The sequence below is a fragment of the Sceloporus occidentalis genome, unplaced genomic scaffold (assembly GCF_023333645.1).
Source record: "Sceloporus occidentalis isolate IW3139 unplaced genomic scaffold, rSceOcc1.0.p SCAF_96, whole genome shotgun sequence".
Classification (NCBI taxonomy): domain Eukaryota; kingdom Metazoa; phylum Chordata; class Lepidosauria; order Squamata; family Phrynosomatidae; genus Sceloporus; species Sceloporus occidentalis.
In genome coordinates this window covers 1030468-1052875 of record NW_028317076.1, presented here as the reverse complement: position 1 = coordinate 1052875, position 22408 = coordinate 1030468, and the positions used below count along the sequence as shown (strand labels likewise).

At 38.1% G+C, this 22408-nt stretch overlaps 1 protein-coding gene across 4 annotated transcripts in view; it reads right to left on the bottom strand.

Annotated features, from left to right (window-relative positions):
* Positions 1 to 22408, bottom strand: part of LOC149284252 (glutamate receptor ionotropic, NMDA 3A-like) — an 85102-nt gene that overhangs the window by 5093 nt on the left and 57601 nt on the right. For all 4 annotated transcript variants that reach the window (XM_089496939.1, XM_089496942.1, XM_089496941.1 and 1 more), the window contains 3 exons: positions 15146 to 15291; positions 13646 to 13761; positions 7603 to 7754 (listed from right to left, as the gene is read on the bottom strand). In XM_089496939.1, the coding sequence (XP_089353065.1) occupies positions 7603 to 7754; positions 13646 to 13761; positions 15146 to 15291 (414 nt within the window). The remainder of the gene's footprint in view (positions 1 to 7602; positions 7755 to 13645; positions 13762 to 15145; positions 15292 to 22408) is intronic.

Here is a 22408-nt window from a genome sequence, read left to right as displayed (position 1 = left end):
GTAGATGCCCCATGCCAATGTACATTACAGTAAGCCACATAGGCAGCACACACAATAATGTTTAATTAAGGTATAGCCACTGATTCTCTTGAGAGGAAGATCTAGAGACAAAATCCCATGAGTATACACTCCACAGCCCCTCTTTACCCATTTCTAATGAGTGGTGAGCCATAATCTAAGGCCTGGAAGAAGCTACTGTGCTTGGGACATATGCATGAGAAAGTCTTAGAAGATAAAGGTCTCAATAGTTATGGTATTATTTTGGTCCATCAGAGTTCCATCAGAGGCAGCTATGCCAATTGTACTGTAAAATCTTGGGTATAACATGCACAATTTACTCCTTGTTCAACCATCTGGAAAAAGGGGGGCACATATTACACCCATGCCTAGGACTTTTATGGCTCTAGCTACCCAGAGCCCTCCCTTGCAGCATGCCGGCAGAAAGACCAGCTAATGTCAGTAGGGGGCCGCTGACTTTGTGTGTTCCTGACATGTCATGGGCGTTTCCGCAGACTTCAGTGGGCATTTTGGCTGACGTCGTTGGACACACAGCTGTTTAACTAAGAAATGGATGAGGAGTGAGGCTACTTAGAGAACCGTAGAAGTGGCACGCCCAGGCATGATTATAACCGCATATAGAGTGCATATTTGTTGAAATAGGCTGCACAATTGCCCCCATGAGACTGATTGTGCTTTGTTAACTCCATGATCACCCACACCCACAAATGTGGAGCCCATGTCACTATTAATGAGTTAATAATAACAATAATACTAATAATAATAAAACTACTACTAATAATACTAATAATAATATTGTTGTCAGTCAGGCTGCTGCACAACCAAAATGTGGCTGGTGATGATCTGAGAGAGAGAGTGGATTCATTAAGGTCATACAAGTAAAAAAGAAACACATACACATTATTAGTAAATATATATATATTATTATTATTTAACTGATCATTGTCTGATAAGTGTTTAATGACACTGTATGTTGCACTGATCAATGAATATTCAATGTATAAAAATAGATAATGCCTCATTGGAGTTAAGGTAAGACATACCTTTTTCTTCTTTTTGTGGTGGCGGTGATTACACATGGCCAACATTCAGGCATAATAGCGGGGACAGTTATCTTCAGTTTACTACAATGATATTCTGACATGTGGTTGTTATATTATGCAGTCTCAGAGCAAATACTTTATGAGTGTTGGTGACTGATACCATTGGACATTATGATGTTACAGGTATCCATTCCTAAATGATGGTGGCTTTATAAGAGAATAGTTTTTTATCTTATTTTTACTATTTTGTTTGGAGTATACTGTGAAATAAAGAAGACATTTATGTTGAACTAAATATATATAATTATATACACACAAATATATATATAATCTAACAATAGGAAAGTTAGAAATTGGCCCAGCCTCCAGGGTCAACCAGCACAAGTAAGGGTTAAATATATTTTTCATACCACACTGGATTCACTTTATCTTCTATAGTCATACAAGTCTAATTTCTGCTTATAAGAAAATGTGTAATGGATATAGGATGTCAAAGTATTTCCTAATCTCAGAGAGGAGATTAAGTGGCATTGATCTAAAAAGTAGACCAGTTATAGTCATTAGTCGAAGTTGTAGTTTAGAATATCACATTAAATAGGTTGCAGGATGGATGGATGGAAATATTCTCCAAATATATAATTCAATCCAGCTTTATCATCATATGAATAATCTTGGTACACTAGGGAGACAGACTCAATTTGTCTGTCAAGCCCTCACGGGATATTACTTTACATTGTAAAAAAAAAATAACATTCACAAATTTTTTTATTTTTTTATTTTTTTAAATAGAATAGAAATAGAATTTTAAAAAGATCGCTACTGTCTACCATAAATATGTATAATATCAGACTTCAGGGAGAATTTAAAATATGGTATTTTGGCCGCTATGGATTCACACTATTTGTAATTTAATCTACATTTTTTCAAGTAGTTCTAACTTGGTGCTATTTCTTACAGTTCTTTTTCTTTTCAAATAAATTAGAGGATTGATTTAGAAAAAAGTGGGGGCAGGGGGCATTGAAACTGAAAACATGCCTACAATGTACAATGACATCATCATATTGATAGTGTTTGCTCAAAAACATTAACAAATGTAATGTTGGCATTATACAAAGAAACATACTTATTAGCAAGAAAATAAGACAAAATTAGCAATTTAGCATGCTAATTATACACGTACAATAATAATAATTACAGGCTGGCTAAAGGACTGGTCACTGTGACAGCAGAGAAGGCATGAGCCCCCAAAATGTAAGCTATTGTGAATGTTGCAAGGGAGTGCTCAGTCTTTTTGCTGTATGTGTTTCCGCCAGATCTTTCTATTTTATATTGATGTTTCAGAGCAGTAAACAGAGAAAGCATTTTTCAATTGTATTTTTGCACACAAAGTGTTCTCACAAATATATGCGAGGGAAAATTGGCCCATACATCACTTTTTATAATAGTACATGCAGTTTCAAATACATTATGTTCTAGACAATCAGAGGCAATCAGGGTCTCATTACAGACCTTGTGCTGCTAAAACGGGGCACTATAAAAAACAGTTTAAACTGAATTTTGACAAAAATTATAACACAAAAAATGCTATGTTCACAGGTGATTTATTTCAATAACGTATGTAAGCAGATTATAACCAGCATTTAATGCTACATTAATATGTGTCATAAGAAACAAATATGTTTAATAAAGTCATAAATCCAAAAATAATGATTATGTAAAATATAAATCTAAAAAAAATATGAACCAAACCACTACTGAATTACCGTATTTGCTCGATTATAAGACGAGGTTTTTTTCAGAGCAAATGCTCTGAAAAATACCCCTCGTCTTCTAATCGGGGTCGTCTTCTAATCAGACCTCAAATAGAGGTCTGATTATGAGACTAAGATCCAGATCCCCCGCACCGCTGCAGGGGACCTGGATCCTCCTGTCTCCCCCCCCCCACACTTACTTACCGGTGCTTCCTGCTGTATTGCCGGGGCAGCGGGTTGACGTCTACGCGATCCGCGTAGACAACGTCCGCTGCAGCCGGAAGGAGGTGTGGCTAGCAGCGGGGGTTGTCTGCGTCCGTCGCGGATACCTTCCCCGACTGTCAGAAATCAGAGTTCCCCGCACAGGTGCCGGAACTCTGATCTCTGACAGCCGGGAAAGGTATCCGCGACGGACGCAGACAACCCCCCGCTGCCAACTCCACCTCCTTCCGGCTGCAGCGGAAGGAGACGTCAACCCGCTGCCCCGGCAATACAGCAGGAATTTGGAAGCACCGGTAAGTGTGTGTGCGTGTGTGTGTTAAATGGGGGACATAGGGCATTTCTGGAATGCCTTATACCCCTATATGCCACTCTGGCACTTAGGGGGTTAAAAGGCATATTATGGGGCAGAGTGGCATATAGGGAGTTATAAGGCATTTCAGGAAGCAGAGTGGCGTTAAGGGGGCATTTAATAGAGCACTCTGCCTCCTGAAATGCCTTATAGAGTGCTCTATACAATGCCTTTTAACTCCCTTAATGCCACTGCCTCCTGGAATGCCTTATACCTCCCTATATGCCACTCTGCCCCATAATATGCATTTTAACCCCCTAAATGCCAGAATGGGATATAGGGGTATAAGGCATTTCTGGAGGCAGAGTGGCACATAGGGGGTCAAAAGGCATACCATGGGGCACAGTGGCATATAGAGGGTTAAAAGGCATATCATGGGCCACAGTGCCATATTGGTGTGGCAAGCCTGGGGGCAGATGTGCGTAACTGGGGGACAGGTTGGAAAATACAAGGAAATAAAAACAAAAAAAATATTTTTCTCAATCATAGCTTTTATTTAAAAAAATAGTTTACATGAATTAACATTTACTGGTAAAACTTTTTTCCTTTAGGGTCGTCTTATATTCAGGCTTTTTCTTTTTTTCCTAAGTTAATATTCAGATTTTGGGGGGTCGTCTTATAATCAGGGTCGTCTTATAATCGAGCAAATACGGTATATCTAGGAATATGGTTTCAAATGAAAGCACTACTTGTCCTGACAAAAAACCCCAATAATTTCTGTGGGTAAGAAATTACATATAAACACATACATACAAGGCTGCCATCAGGAGTTTTGGGGCCAAGTACAAATGTATGTGTCGGGACCCTCCCCCATCAGTGTTGTTCGCTGAGACCATTTCTTTATTCCCAGTCACTAATTCCTTTTTCTTATCCCAGCCTCTTTTCCCAGTGTATATACCCCTCTCCCCTCCTTCCCCATCAGCTTCTGTACATATCCCCCTTCCTCTAGTGTCCATACCCATCTGCCCCTTTTCTCCCTATGGACCTATTTTCCCTCTATTGTCCAGCCCCCGTGCCCATCACTCCTGTGCCAATACCTCCCTGTCCCCATCACCCCACTGCCTAACTTTCATGCCTGCTGTGGGCCTGGTGTGTAGAGCAGGGCCCAGCAGCAGGAAGTGAGGGGTAATCCACGCGCTATTTTGAGTTTTACCTTGTGCTTCCCGCTGCCGGCAGTGTTAAAACAGCATGAAATGAAATAAATAAATTGAGCTATCTATGTATGAGCACTTGTGTTGACCTCTGGACCTCACTTTATGTTTGGATCTTATGAAACATCACGTCTTTAATGCCTCAACGTATAGGCTTTCGGTACACAAATAAAATTGATAATACAATGAGACAAGGAAATAATACAATGAGACAAGGAAAGGAACTATCATTATTCTAGAAAACATTTTATTCCCCAAGCAAAACATATTTTTTTTTACAGCTGTGGAATTTTGCTACTGGCACTTTTGTGAGCTCCCCCATTGCTTCCGAATCCACCCTCCTGTTCATTTAGCATATAACCATTACTAATGACTAGGGGTTTCTTTGTTAGGATTTAGCCTTTTCATTTTAGGTGGCCTCATTTGGAACATTTTCTTCAAATGCAAGTGAGTTGGCTGCATCCTCTAAGAATGATTGTAACATAATTCTAAGCATAACCAGGAATAATAACTACAAAAGATGCTATGATTATTATTATGAATTATAAGTAGGCTAGGATGGCGACTTTTATTATTCACCGGACGGGTACATTTTTAAAAATACCATGTCCAACTCAACTCATTTACAATCACTGCTTTGTAGAGTTATTCTGAATTGAACACACATATATTGATGGTATGGTAGCAAATATATATATATATATATATATATATATATATATATATATATACATACAGTACGTACATATATTCTACCTGTCATATGCATCTTCATACGTATGACAGATCTCATACACAGGGGGCTTCATCTCAATCATCCCTATGCATATGCTCTCTTTATTTGCCCTCCGATTTTAGTGGGAGCAGCCTCAAGGTGATTTAAAATGCATTCTCCTTTAGTGGGCTTGTACGGCACAAAATTTTTATAAATACCTAGACTGCAACTATGCCAATTACTGTAATTCTTTCAAGTACACTTTGCAAATAAGGGAATATTTTCTTCCTGTCTTGAATTTTTCTCCCTTTTCCTAATCCACCATATCCGGGAACATCCCAGACAGCCTACCTGAACGCTCTCCCTCTTTTGAGGGAGTGGCTTTGTGAATGGGTGGGGCTAGCTGCACATTTGGGTGGGGCTAGGTTTGCTACTTATATGAGCTGGAACTACCAACATGCAGGGAGTGTATGAGGAGTCGGAGGGAAGTGGGTGGAAATATGCAGAAGGCGGCCATAGCCAAAGATAGCTCCACTGCCTGGAGAAATGAAGCAGGGTTCCACCAGATGGCTCCGGATCAAACCCAGAGAATTCCCAGGCATGTGACCCACATTAAATGGTTGCCTGAATCAATTAAAAACAACAATTTAACAACGGAAAAATAATCCCTAAGAGGAAAACAGTTGTTATAACTTGTTACTTTTAAACTTTCTATAAAAAATGGATGCTGCCACTAGGTACTAGGAAAAAACAGAATGATAGAACACTGGCCGGTTTTGCTTTTGTACCTTTAAATATGATGTACTTGCATTTAATACTAGATATTAAATACTTAAATAATATTATCAATTATTTATAAATGTCAGACTTATTCTATTTCATTTCTATTGCCCTGAGATTTCTGTGTGTGCAGAATCATTTATTCCATAAGATTCTTCTTTTTCTTTTGCAGAAGCAATACTTTATTAAATATCTAATACTATTCCCTTTATGATTCAGCATGTTTTTGACAACAGACATCAATTGAGTAAGTTAATTGATATTGATGATATCCTTCTATATGTACAAAACAGTAAAGCAGAAGATTTATCGCATACAACACAATCACATATAAAAAAAATAATAAAAGAAAATACTTGCCGCTTAACCCTACACCAGTCGCAGGTGAACCAATGTGACTTCCCACACAAAAATGTAAACCATAAAACAAAATATATATTAAACTTTTACACTATATATGTATATAATTTTATTTATTTATTATGTTGGATCATGCCACTATTATTCACACAGAAGATCCACAACACTGTTTTTGAGGAGCCTTTTCAACAAAACTATATGTGACTGCAAAATTTAAAGACATGTCATTTTAATATTGAACTGCTAAACTACATATATATTTTCTACTTTTTATAACACTTATTTTGAGAGGCTTCTTTTTCAACAAATATATGAGTGCAATAATTAAAGACACGGTACACCTTTATTATGGAACACTACACAGTATCTATTGAGACATTGAAGCTTCAACTTCTCCATACTGATTTGGAAATTGACTTCCACTTTGAATAGAGCAATTATAGGGTTATGGTGTAAAAACCCTTTTTTTAGAGAGGAAGAGGACGTCACCAAAAGCGCCAACTGAATGTAATATGTCAACGATTGCAGTGACGTCCTCTCCCTCGACTGGCGGATCGGGAGGCATCACCGCAGCACCACCATTTTTAGTGGAAGTTGTCGGATTATGTCAGCCGATATGCGGAAGAAGAAAGAAGATTAAGGATTGAAGACAGAAGATGGAGCAGAAAAAGGAGATAGAAAAGGAAGAAGATGCAGAAAAAGATGTGATCACAGAAGCAGAAGTAGTCTGCAGAGAAGGTAGGGAAACATTTAGAGAGCGTGAGAGTAAACAAGAATGAGAGTGGATGTGGGCACCGTGCAGTAAATTTCGTTCCCGAATTAAAAATGTCCCCAAATTTTTGTCGGCCGAACTGAATGGGCAGGGGGCGAAATTTGTTGCCCAAGAACGAATGGGGCAAAATGAACCAGTTTGTCCGAATTGTTTTTTTTGCCCATAAAATCCTAAAACTAATACCACATCTGACTGTTTAGTGGATAAATCCCAAATTAAAAGTGTATGTGAAGGTATTGGAATATATTACATTAGGGACACTGTAATAATGGTCAAATAATTTATGATGTGTGAAAGGGCTAACTGAATATGAAAAGGGTAATGGAAAATAATTACTTGTCGCTGAAATACTATTTGCATAGGTTGAACAAACATAATATTTGGCTTGTATAAAAAAAGAACATTAATTAAAGGAACACTTTTTTCCTTACTAATTCTCACCTCTGTGACAGCAAAACTTCTTTTTCCACATGGTACAACTTTATACCACTTGTCATGTAGCGTGTCCATGAATCCACTTGACTTATACTGACTGATCAATTCAGAGATGTTAGATGTCAGTGGGGAGTTTGGTGGGAGACCGATCCCATAACCTAAACAAAAAAAGAATTGTGATTTTGATTGGATACTGAAATACATGTATAGTAACATAAATACGCATTCATTCACAAAACACTATGCTAAGAACTGATTGCTCCAAACTAAGCTCTTTGTGCTAGATCTGCCCTTCAGTAACAACGCTCACATTTCTTAATATTGATGAACTCCAAATGAGTTAATGACTTTCCAGGTAATTTTACACAAGCTGCAATCTATGAGGTGTTGTCACTAAACCAAATTGACCACAATCATAAAACATCTCAGATTGGTGAGATATAACTCTAAATAAATAAATAAAGACTGTTGACATTTGTTCTCATGGATTTGGGGACCATAATATTTGAAGAATTGGAAGGAAGGGACCATAAATCCAATTTCATTAATACGATTTATAAAGCTGGGAATTCTCCAAGTGCAAAATTATCCCTTATGATCTAAGTGTATTCACAAAAATGTTTGAAAAAAAAACTCAGCTGAGTGACCCTCAACTCATGAAAATGTCAAGGAAACCAAATAATGAATTTGACGGGCACTCACCACATATGCACATCTGCAAAATGAAATATGAACCTTGGGTTTCTCAGAGATAAATAACTCTCCCCTTAGCCTACTCAATTGTTCAACTAATATAATACTAAAAAAGAAAAAAAACATGCGTCTTTGGTCACACCAGCTGCTTCCTTCCTCTAGTGTCGCAACCAGCAAAATGAAAACACATATAAAAAGTGCATTGTACACTTACAGAGGAAACGCAACGGAGGGTGAAACGAATAGTGTGAGCAGAGAGGTGCCTGGCAGATATTGTTTATATTGTATGGGGACTTCAACCTCAAATAGGAGCATCTTTTAATATTTTAATGTAAGATCTACACTACCTTTCTTATGATAAACATACTTTTTATCAATGCCAAAGCTTCTCTACCTCTTTTGAATCTAGTTCATGAATTAGGAAATACAGGGATGTATTTAGGGGGTTTGCTGCCCTAAATCTGATCTAAGGCAGCATACCCAGCTGCCATCTGGCCTACCATGCCTTCAATTCAGCTGTGTGTCATCGTTTTGCATAGTACCATCCAAAAAAGGTTTGAGATCAACTCACTAAAAACAGACAGCCACTTAATAGCCTGCAAAAGCATCTGGAGTTTTACCTTCTTGTAAGATTACAGGTGAAAAATCTCTATCTACATATCAGTCTGATCCTGTCACAAAGGTGGCCCTAAACCTTAGGGCATGTTATATTTGGGAAGACCACTAGGCTATAGTATTATACCCCTGTGCTTTGCCTCAGGATGTTCTAAGAAGCAGTATGAATGAGCTACTTTCAAGAGGTCATTGTCTCTACAAACCAATCAAGAGCCCTTGAGCTACAAGGGAAGCCAGCTACTCAATGAGGAAGTTGGCCCTTAGTGAAGAGACCAAGGCTACCAGTTCTGTACCTACCACACTAGGCCTAGGGTGGCTAGTGCAATAACACTGACAAGAAGACAAGGAAACATAATAGATAATGCATATATTTCCTAATGACTGCTAGTGCAGTATAAAGAAGGAATGTTATACCTGAACTATTGAGTTGGGGAGATTGGTACAGCATAGAAAATATTTGATATTAATTTACAATTTTTAGTGATGTCACATGGGTAACTGACAAGAGCTTTGACTATTTCCTCCTCATTTCTCGCTGTCTATAAGATAAGACATCTCCTACCTTAATCATGTGTGCACATGATTTTGTATGCTCTATAAACCTAAACTGCCACGGGTGACAGGTTAACTTTATAGTGGTACAAGAAATACGTATGGCATTCACTCTACACAAATGCAGCCTCCAGTTCTACGGTGGAACAATGTATAAGGTCTTGCTAAATATGAATGAAAATGATTAATTAAGCCTATTTTTGTTTGTTTGCTTTTGATAAATTAGCCCATCTTATCAGACAGAATACACAGGCATTCTATCCACGGCATTACATTTAGATTCCTCAGTACAATACAATCAATAAGATTTCACCTGTCTCTCACGCAGTGCAAAGTAAAACGCCTTTCTGCGTTCGTTGTTACAAGTTCTATTCAGCCTGTGTCACATTCTACCTCCACGTGCGAATGATTAAAGATCACCATTTTAAATAAAATAGGGAAAAAAGTTAAATCAATGACGATCATTGCAGATAATATATATTTTACTATAATTACTTGAGCTGCTTCATTATTCTTATTAATAAGATGCAGCAAGAAGGATATATGATCTATGTCCCTATATAATGTATTTCTCCCACTGATATGAAATAATTTAAATAGTTATGAGAGAGAATTTATGCATTTTATATGCAAACTGGGTAGACCATTTTGCTTACAAAGTGTGGCAGCTATGCTGGACAATGCACAAAAAATTGAGAGACTTGGGAAGTATACATATATATTTATGTATAGGTTTCAGCTCACTTGTGCCATTATATATATATTTTAAAAATAGTAAGCTGTTTTCAATAAGTTAACTATTGCAAGGAATATTCCTAAAGGTAATTATATATTTATTTGATACTAATTATTAGTTTTAATGTATTATTCATTAAAACACACAAAAAAATGCTTGCCCTTATTGACAAAAACTATAGAAAAAAAATACAAAATAGGTTTAGTTGTTATGCAGAGAAAATCAATAACTCCCAAGTTAATTTATTTTGTTTAAACAGTTTCAGTGCAAACACACACAATAAGAGAAATTACTTTAATGTACATTTTATTTCCTCTGTTTATTCTCCTGGCTGAATTTTATAGAAACGTATTATTAAAAATAAAATTGTGTCTCAAGATAAACACTAAAACATAGATTCTGTCATGGATAAGAGCAACTTGGCCTGTACAGTCTGCCCTTAGTTCTACCTACAGTAAGACCTCAACTTGTATTTTTTAATTAATTGAACTCTGTAATATGTTAAGCAAATAAACAGTAGATGTGACATGTTTTCCTGTAAATGCACTTTTAAGAAGTGTTTTCAGTTTCTACTGTTATATCCTTGCAGCGGCTGCTTTTGGGTGATATGGAAATTACATATTACTGGCAAAAATTATGAATGCAGTAACATTTTATTTAATCAAAGGATTAAACGCACAATGCAAGAAAGTTTGAGAACAGACAGCCCAAATCTGAAATGCCAGCTAAATCTCAACTGCACAAGGAAACCAACAAACCCAGCTGTACATCTTGGCATTCATAGCCCTTGTCAGAAAGGTGTGGTCATCACCCCTTTGGGATCAAGTGAGCAAGGAGGTCGAAGTCTAGACTGACTTTTGTACCCAAAGACATGACCAAAGGATGAAGTTACATCCAAAAAGGTTTGAGAACTCAACCGAGAACAGACAGCGTCTGTAGCTAATAGGCTGCCCTACAGGATTGCCTGAGGTTTCAGCTCACTTGTGCCATTAAACATTAGGGATTAAGGATTTATGCATTAGGAATACCAACTGCACCCCAATGACATGGCCCATGAAGGCTGAAATGTACATCTGGGGTTGTTCCCACGTGCAAACGGAACTTGTCTCACATTTGGGTGAGCAGGATTAGACTGATATGTTGATGGAGATTTTTCTTCTGTAGTTTGCACTAGTGAGCTAAAACTCACCGTGAGAGGACAGATTGTAGAGCAAGCTATTAAAAAACAAAACATATGGGGGTCATTGGCTTATTTGTGCCGGGGAAATGTATTTGTCTCACATTTCAGTTCTGAGTTTCCTACATGGGCAGGAGCAGACTGATATGTCAATGGAGACTTTTTGCCTGTAATCTAAAACTTGTTATGGTCCTAAGCAGGAATGCACTGTAGGATAGGCTGTTAACTGGTTGTATTTTCTCAGTTGATTTGCTCTCAATTTTTTTTTTTAAATGTGACTGATATAATTACTGCCGTCCTACAGAGGATACATCTACGTACAACAATGGTTTTCTTTTAGTCTTACTAACACTTTTAATGCAAAGTTCTGTTGCATTTAGCAGAACATCCCTTAAATAGTGGACTCCATCTAACGATATCCAGGCCATCAAAGACTCACCTACAAATCTTTCCATTTTCGATAAACAAAAACTTTAGTTTTAATGAAGGTGCAATCCAACCCGTCTTCCTATATGATTGATAATCACTGAAACCCACTCTCCTACAGTGACATCAGAACTCACGTCTCTTTCCTTGTTGGCTCGTCTATCAATTGCCTACCAATTACAGACACGGTCCCTGTAAATGAATTTAGGATGTCTCTATTCCCGCTGACCCATGATTTTTTTTCAGCCTACTTCAGGGAAATTAAAGTCTCCCATAATGATAACTGTACCTTTCATTGACACCTTAGCAATTTCTTCAACCAGCAGTCATTTGATCTAGATCATTGGAGGATGAGCTTGGCTTGTAGACCCGAAATGCAGGCAATGATGGTGTCTGGTTCATCTCTTGCTAATGTGTGGATGGTTTGCTTACTATCCCATTTCTATTAAAATGTTGTTATATATGTTTATATGTTTTATATAATCCTCAGTCATATTTACTCAAATCTATGCATAGTATGCATTAGAGTATATAAAAAGCAAGGAAATACTGTATATAATTATTTTAAAATGCAACAGTGACCTGATCTACTACTACACTATCAAAGTGCCGTGGTTTTATGAGACAGTCCAGACTTTCTGGCACTGTCCAGCGTTGCTGCCCCACTGTCCCGCTTTTGTAGCCATGCCTCCAATCCCGTCAAATACCCACATCTGAATGTGCCCACTCTTACCTTCTAGTCACATTTCCCAACAGAGGTGTCCCCATTTGAAGTGTCAGGGGATATACACTTTTACGAATAAGCCTGTTTGGTGCTTATCAGAAATACAGTGTAGACACGGTTAATGTTCTAAACATTGTAGCTAGAAGCAGCTGATTTTTAATGTAATATCAGGTGTACAGAGGTCCTTTATTAGCACCCATCACTCCTGGTAGGAAAGTATTCTTAAAACATGTCCTTTTGTGTTCATAAAAAAATATACTGAGCAAATGACTTCAATATTAAAAGCTAAAGGGTAAAGAATGTGTTGTATTAGAAATATTGTGAGTTGAATACAGGGAGATGGCAAGAAGTGTCAAATGGGCAGCATCTGAACTGGAACCCCCATGGGGGCAGCTACACTAAACCCTGTATGTACCCTGTCTCTGGTAGCATAGGGTGGAATATTGGGATAGGCACCTTTGCTAGCACAGATCTATCTTCTCCTGCTCCCCTTACGGGAACATACAGAGCAATGGGGTAGTAGGACAGTAGGAGAAGAGTGATGGTTGTCACCTGAACTCCCTGCAAAACACTGGTCTCCAAGGCACTTATTGCTTCCAACCCATGGGTAAAGGTCAACAATTTTTAGATCCAGGCTAAATCCTCTTAAAACAAGTTCATAATCATAATTCCGCACATGTTTTATAATCATCATATATCAACTCCCACGGTGCATGAAGAAATACAATGCTAGTTAATGAACTGACTGCTAATTAAATGTCAATTATATTGAAAATTATTCTTCATGAATGTTCTGTTTCTGTGAGTAATTGATCTTTACTATGTATGTTTTACTATTACACTTTTAACAAGTACATTTAATCAATATTAATGTAACTTTAATTTTCTGCTTACAAAAATGAATGTTTTGTTAGAAGTACTTCCATTATGTATAGGCACAGTGCTGAATTTTGATTTTGTTGGTGAAAAAGCAATATAAATTAAATATCTAGCATTATGTAGTAGCAAAAATCATGCTACACACTTTACATTCAGCAATAATCATTTACGTATAAATCTCCAGATGTTGCTAAAGTATTCTCTCGCATGATATACTGATCAAAAATAATATCTGGACCAACCATACCTTCAATTGCAAATGGTTTTCCAACTGTGAGTAGCTTGCATTCTGCATCTATGGACACCTCATAATCCAAAAGGGCTTTATCCATGATAAATGCATCCAGTGTTTCTGGGTCATTTCTGTGTAATAATAAAGTATTAATAAATAAAATCCGGAAAGGAAACATTTTTTTAATAAAATTAATTAATAAAATCCGTAAAAGGAAAAAAAAGACATGGATTTTAGGTCAATAAGATGAAAACTATTTCAGAAGTAACAGTGACACTATATCAAACTTGCAACAACTTAACTATTAAAATTGACCTGTGTTACGAATCTTCAGATAGGGTACCATTAAGTTACTGCTGGGGATCAAAGCTGTGGCATTAACCTGGTTGCTTTTAGACATTTCCATGTCTTTCGCTTGGCTCTTTCCTGCCATGTTATAAAATGTACATAGCGTAAATGTGTCTGTCACTTTTTTCCTTATGCACCTAATTCTTTCCTAGTTTTGGTTCAATCTAGCGTTGCCAGTAGAGTGCTGCTTTCCTTTATTGTGCAATTATGGCCTAAGAAAACAAAACATTCTCTGTATAAATCAGTATATATATATATATATATATATATATATATATATATAGCCACATAAAATAAAGAAACATCCACTTGAGCATTATAAATCAGAAATGCTTGTCATTTCACCAATTATTCTGTCAATGTGTAAAAAATCAGTACAGAACTGTAAATTTCAAAATATTATTAATCATAAATCAATTGCTGGGTGCTGAAAAGTTAGGACTAAAAATTACTAATATGTGTATACAAAGGAACTATGTTGCATTTGAATAACCAATATTTTAACTGATAGCATCCAAATATTGCCTTTATTTAAGTGAGAAAGAAGGAAAGATTTATGGATATAGCAATATATAACTTCTGCTCAATAAGCCAGTCTGTAGTCTGCAGTATTTCTGCACTGTATTGGGTCTTTTTGATTTTATAGTGGGGTCTTTTACCTTTTAGTATCATGTCTGTACTTTGGTTAAGCCTCTTGTGTATAGAACAAAAAAAATTCCCTAGCATATGCACCTTCTTTTTTATTTTGTATCTTTGAAGTCATCGTAATTCTTTTTATGGATGCCGCAGAATCCAGGAATATACGGATTTTAAAGAAGCTTGGTTAAAAAAAATTTATTAAAAATAATTTTAAACTGTTAAAAGGATAAAGAGCTAGCAAAGCTAAGAGAGGCTTTTTAATTGTCATGAGATTTATGTAAAGATTGGTTTTTTTTTTCACTTGATGGATTTAGAGCTTTAATGCAGGGTATCAAGGCTTTTAACTACTACAAAGACTTAAGACACTTATAACTTCTAAGCCTGCATACGCAGGTTTAGCCCAACACTAATTCCATAAGCTAATGTTATGATGTTATGCTTACTCAGAAACATAATAACAGAAAAAGTTAAAATGATTATTTCTTCACAGACTCATAATGGCAAAAAATAATGGGAAGGGATATTTACTTTAGATATGCTACTCCATCAGAAGTAGAAGGTGTGTTGTAGCGTCTCATATATTCATGCATCTCAGGAAAGCTCTTTTTCACATAATCTTCTGCGCTACTTTCACGAACCGTTCCAAATCGAAATCCCTGGGAAGGATGATGCAGCTAAAAAACAAAGATTGCTCAATTATAGTTTTGTTACATTTTGCTTTATTCATAGCATGCATCTGACAAGGCAGAACAACTTTATAAACATTATATAAAATGTTATAAAAAAAAATAGACTTGTGCAAATGGACCAAAAATGATTCGGACAAGTTTTCCATTTTGTTTTTGGTCCATTTGCGTTTGGACAACAAATTCTGTTTACTGCCCTTTCAGTTCGGCTGAAATTTCGGAAACAAAATTAACAAAAAGTTATCACTCACCCTTATTCACTGTCTCACACACACTCCTATGCTCTCTCACCCTCTCTAACATTCTCTCAGACTAACTCTCACTCAATCTGTCACAATGTCTCTCTGTCTACCTTCTCCGCTAACAGCTTCCATGTGAGGTGAAAAAACCAGAGTGTGTGAAAGAGCGTGAGAGCGTGTGTGTGATATGTATATTATTATAATACATTATTAACTTTTTAAAAGGTAAATTATATGACCAAAAGTATGTGGACACCTGATTATCACATCTATATGAATTTGTTGGCCATCCAATTTCAAAACCATGGACATTGATATGGAGTTACCCTGCATCTTTGCGTTTATAACAGCATCCACCCTCATGGCAAAGCTTTCTACAAGATCTTCTGAGATCAGGTTCAACATTAACCCCTTCTTGACAAAGGCTGATTTTACTTTTTGTACCCTTCGTGACAATGGCCGTTTTAACATTTCTGCGCTGCTCGTGTTTAGCTGTAATTTTCTTCTTTCCCGTTTACTGAACCCACACACATTAGATATTGTTTTTTTCAGGACAAGAAGGGCTTTCTTTAGATGACATTGTTTTGATTCTATCATATTATTTACTATTAAAAAAAGTATACAATATGGTGAAAAATTTAGAAAAAAATGACTGTTTCTAACTTTTAGTTGAAAAATCTTTTACTCATCTATAAAAGGTAATAAAAAAACCTGCTAAATAGATTCTACTATTTGTCCTGAGTTTAGAAATACCCAATGTTTTTATCTTTTTTTTGCTTTTTTCTGCACGTTATGGAGCAATAAGTACAGGTAGCGTTTTGCTATTTCAAAGCCATTTTTTCCAAATCTGGTAATTCTTCCCCCCATGTGCCATTTCGGGTATCTTTGAAGCCGGCCAATGCAATTTACCCCATCAAATGATATATTTTTGAAAACTAGACAGCCCAGGGTATTCCAAATGCTGGTATTTTAACCCTTTCCAAGCACTTATTCTACCATCAGCCTTTGTCAAACTTTATGGTAGTAATTTTTTTGCATTTGTTTTTTCACACACATTTTACTTCAGGTATGAATAAACAGGTTCTGGTATATGTCACTATCAAAAAACACCCCAATATGTGTTTAGCAACATCTCCTGAGTACAGCGATACCTCACATGAATGATTTTGCCTGGCTGTTTGGGGGCAAAAGGGCCACATTTGGGGCATGCACATTTTTCAATGTTGAACTTTGGCATTTGGGGATCCACTGCCCATGCCCTATTTGGTACATCTTTGAGCCGGGCCATTTCAGTGTGCCCAACAAAACCATATATTTTTGAAAACTACACACCCCAGGGTATTTTAACTCTTTGCATGCACACATTTTACCACCAGCATTTTTTCAAAGTTTGCAGTAGTATTTTTGTGTGTGTATTTTTCCCACACACAACTACTTTATGTATGAATTTACAGCTCCTGGTATATGCCGCTGTCACGCGACACCTCAATATGTGTTCAGCAACATCTCCTGAGTACAGTGATACCCCACATGCATGGGTTTGTCATTTTTGGGGGGAACTAAAAGGCCACATTTGGTACGTGTGCATTTTTCTAATTGGAAATTAGATGTGTGGCCATCCTTCCCCCACGTGTTAATTGGGACCTTGTTGAACCCGGCCGATTCAGTTTACCCCATCAAATCATACATTTTTTAAAAGTAGACACCCCATGGGCATTTAATATGCCAGTATTTTAACTCTTTCCATGCGATAATTGTTTTAAGCTAATATGCTAATTTTAGGACTTGCTCACAAAAATATATTTTTTATATATATATTTTTTTTTTGCCTTTTTTTTATTTTTTTTTACATTTTTTTTCAACTTGAAGGTTCCCCTGATAGTGACATCAGTGGGAAATTATTTTTACATTTTACTGGTTTTTTACTATTTTTTTTTCTAATTATTATTAATTTTATTTTATTTTTAATTTATTTTTTCTAATCACACTGTGATTAGAAAGCTGAGCTCCATTGACTTGCATGGTTGAATGCAGTACCTATATTCAACCTGCAAGTGGAGCCAGAGTTCTCTAGAGGGTCTGGAGACCGTCTAGCGAACTTTTTAGACTTTATTGTTTTTCTTTATTGAATTTTCCCGGACCGCCGCCATCTTGCAGATGGCGAAGATCACCGGCAGCTGCGGCTGTGACCGCTCTCCGGAGCGGTCACAGTCCATCCCCAGGTAAGTGTTTGGTGTCGCTGGATGCCTCCTGATCGTTGATCGCCTCCTAAACGCTTTTAAAACGGGCATCCGCCGCCATACAAAGTATGGCGGATGTTGACGCCCCGGGGAGGGGCCAGAGATGGCCCCTTTGTGCCGATAACGTCGAGGTCGAGGCATTACAGCAACGCCGTTTCGGTGCAGAAAGCGAAAATAGATCGCTTTCTGCACCCGTTTAATGACGTGCCGGTCCTGGCACGTCATTTGTCGTTATCGACTTGAATTTCCGTGACGTGCCCGGACCGGCAATTGTCATCAAGGGGTTAAACTTGTCTTTATAGACCTTGTGCACAGAGGCACAGTCTTACTGGAACAGGAAAATGCCTTCACCAAACTGGTGTCATGAAGGTGGAAGAATATAACTGTCTAAAATGTCTTTCTATGCTGTAGCATTAACATCACCCTTCACTGAAGTTAAGGGGCCTAGCCCAAACCCTGAGAAGATAGCCGCAGACCATAATCCATTCTCTACCAAACTTTACAGAACACACGATGCATTCGAGTAGGTGGTTTTCTCCTGGTATCCACAAAACGCAGATTCATCCATGAGACTTCCATGAGAATGATTTATCACTCCAGCGAACACGTTTCCGCTTCTCAAGAGTCCACTGGCGGTGTGCTTTTCATCACGCCAGCTGATGCCTGGCATTGTGCATAGTGATCTTTGGCTTATAAGCAGCTGTTCAGCAATGGAAACCCATTTATTAAAGCTCTTAAAGTCCTGATGTTGCCTCCAGAAATTTATAACAAGCAATACTACAGAGGACAAGTGATTTTTACACATTACTTGCTTCATCACACTGCAGCACTGGCTGAACTGTTGTAACTTCTAGATGCGTCCACTTAATGATAATTGCACTTACAGTGGACCAGAGCAAATATAGCAAATTTTACTGAGCTCTTCAGTACAAATTTGTGTGCCAGTGTTTGTCTATGGAGATGGTTGTGTATGTGCTTAACCCCTTAAGGACAATGGGCGGTCCCTAAACCCACTGAAATCAATGCATTTTGAGCCCGTACATGTACGGGCTTTATCACTAAGGGGTTATTTTTATACCCCTGCTAGCAGGCCCGGACTGGGACAAAAAATAGGCCCGGGCATTTAAGCCTGAGCAGCCCATATTTATTTATTTATTTATTTGTTTATTGTTAAAGCCCACCCTTCATGTACCATCTTTGCATTTAATCATTCACACAAATCATTAACACATTCATTAATGCAGTCTCACAAATCATTCAAGCAATTCATCCACACATGAATTCATTGTCATACGCATTCACACAATTCATCCACACATTTATTCATTCATTCTCATACGCATTCACACTACCCCCTCTCATCATCTTATCTGCCCCTTCTCACTATGTTCCCCCTTTTCACTATGTAACCCCCTTCCCCACTTCTCAATATGTACCGCCTCTATCTATCCCCTCTCCCCCTTTCTCACTACCTAACCCCCCTCTGCCCCTTCTCACTGCAGCCCCTTCCCTCACCCTACTTACCTTGTTGCCAGAGCAGGCAGCAACTGCGACCGCGCCTGTGGCAGGGCAGGATTGACTTAGGGGCTGATGGAGCTGCAGCTCCAGGCTCCTACCTTAAAATAGGCCCAGTCAGGACCGGACTGACTGGGCCTATATGGCCGCATTAAGGCAGAGCCCCTTAAGCCCGCCGCAACTGCAACCGGGTCCGCCACTTTAAGGCAGAGCCGGCCTTAGGTGTTCTGGCGCCCTGTGCGGACTACTCCTCTGGTGCCCCCCCATCCCAAAAAAAGAAAGGAATAAAAACTTGTAACAAAACGCCCCTTTCTCACTATCTATCCCCCTGTATCACTATCTACCACCTCTGCCTCTTCTCACTGTTATCATTATATACTGAGGCAGACATTGACGGTGGTACAGCATAATACTTATCACTATATACTGAGGCAGAAATTGACGGTGGTACAGCATAACACCTACCACTATATACTGAGGCAGACAATGACGGTGGTACAGCATAACACCTATCACTATATACTGAGGCACACATTGACAGTGGTACAGCGTAATCCCCATCACTATACATTGAGCCAGACATTGACAATGTGCCCCTTATGCCCTGCGTTAATGCGGCCGTAGGTAGGGTAGGGGCCTGGAGCTGCAGCTCCATCAGCCCCTAAGTCAATGCGGCCCTGCCGTGGCCCGGCCCACCGGGCAAACGCCCGGTGTGCCCGATGGCCAGTCCGGGCCTGCCTGCTAGCAATAGGCATGGCCGAAACACCTAAACTCATTAATTAGGGCTGTCCCAATACTTTTGGTCATATGGTGTATATGGTGTCTAATCAGACATGTAAATATGTGCTTTGATGTAATTATCTGCAACATGGTTGATATTTTTTCAAAATAGGCCAAAACAAAGACTCACTGACTACGATAAAAAAAAAAAAAGATTTCTCCTTATACAAAACGCTGTAAGCACTAGTCGGAAAGGTCAATATTACGGTTAACTTTTCACACATATTTTGTGACACAAAAGTTGGAACTGTTTTTTGCAAAACCAACCGCAATTCCTCCTTCAACTCTGCAATCATAACACTATTAAAAAGCACATTCAAGTGAATAAAATGATTACAAAGGACACTCGAGTCCAATTTACATTACAGAGCATTTTAAAGCGTGCAAATCCATGCATACATTATTGTAGCTGCTCTCCTTCATTCAGCTCATGCTTTTCTTTCTCCACTTTGGGTTTATCTAAGCAGCTTTGGTAGTTTTAACTACAATATTTGCAGTATATTCACTTAGGTGGAACTTTACTGGACAGTTGCAATTTGAAGTTACTGATTTCACTATGTATTATGAAAAGCCAATACATGAAGAAGGATGTTCTGCACACTGCATTGTTACATCACTATGACAGTGTCCAGGGCTTATGTCAGTGTGAATTAGACAGAAGAAATTAGACATAAGGTGCGGAGGGGTTTGTGAGCTAGTCATCGAGATGACATCAGTAGTCAAGTTTTAGTTACAAGGTTGATCATTTGCTTCATATATTTTATAGTTTTACAGTTTTTTATTTACTTAAAATAGCCACAGTGCTCAACACTGCGGCCTTTAAGACACATGCCTCTTTGTTTGTATCTTTATTTTAACATAAGTTAATTATTTGAAGGATTGGTATACCATCAAGAACATATCTTGATCCAATTAGTAGAAGTCAACATGGATTTGTGAAAGACAGGTCTTCTCAAACCAAATTATTAGCATTCTATGAAGAAGTTAGTAAAATATAGATCTGGGTATGGCCGTAGATGTGATTTATCTGGACTTTGCTAAGGCATTTGATACAGTCCCACATAAAAGGTTACTCTACAAAATAATAGAAATAGGCTTAGGGGCAAATGTCTGTAATCGGAAAATTAGCTAAAAGATAGAATGCAGAGAGTTGTTGTGAATGGATGTTTCTCAGACTGTACGCAGGTATTAAGTGGAGTGCCTCGAGGGTCTGTTCTGGGTCCTCTTTTTAATTTGTTTATAAATGATCTCCCAAGCTGCATTGAGAGCCATGTCACAGTTTTTGCTGATGACACAAAATTAGGCAGGGTAATTTAGACTAATCTTGATGTTTCTTCTTTGCAGGAGAATTTAGACAGAGTTGGGGACTGGACGTGCAAGTGGCAGATGAGGTTCAACATAGATAAATGCAAAGTTATGCATTATGGTAAAAATAATAAAAATGCAACCTATATTATGAATGTAATATCCTTGGGGAAAACTACCAACGAGACGGATTTAGGAATAATAGTAGACAACAGACTTGACAACAGTGCGCAATGCAGCAAGCAGCTGCAAGGGCCAATTTGGCATGCTAAAAAGAGGTATTGATTCACGGGAGGAGGCTATCATCTTGCCTCTTTACAGGTCAATGGTAAGACCTCACCTCAAATATACTGTACAATTCTGGACACTGGTCCTTAAAAAGGACATCATGGAACTAGAAAAAGTGCAAAGGAGGGCTACAAAACTACCGTATATTCCGGCGTATAAGACAACTGGGCGTATAAGACGACCCCCAACTTTTGCAGTTGGGCTATACTCTCCGTATAAGACTACCCCTCTACCCAGTATAAAACAACCAGACAATCTTACCAGTGATTGTCTGGTTGTTGTATACGAAGCCTGCTTGGATTGGGTGGGTCAGCTCTCGCTAACATACGTACACACCAGCTTACAAACACACATATACAGATACACTGCCCTTACACACACCTGTCCATACACATACACTGTCCATACACAGACATATACATACATACACTGCCCTTACACACACACATATATATATATCTACACATACTAACATACACCTGTCCATACATACACATTTATACACTGCCCTTACCACACACCCCTGCCTTTACACACACACACATATATATATATATATATATATACACACACCAGCTTACAAACACACACCTGACCATTCACATACACTGACCATCTCACACCAACATATAGACAGATACACTTACACCCCTTTCTCCCCATATCATACCTTTCTCATCTTCTTTCTTCCATCCAGTTGTGGGAGCGTGAGGTCTGTCATTTCAGACCTCTGCTTTA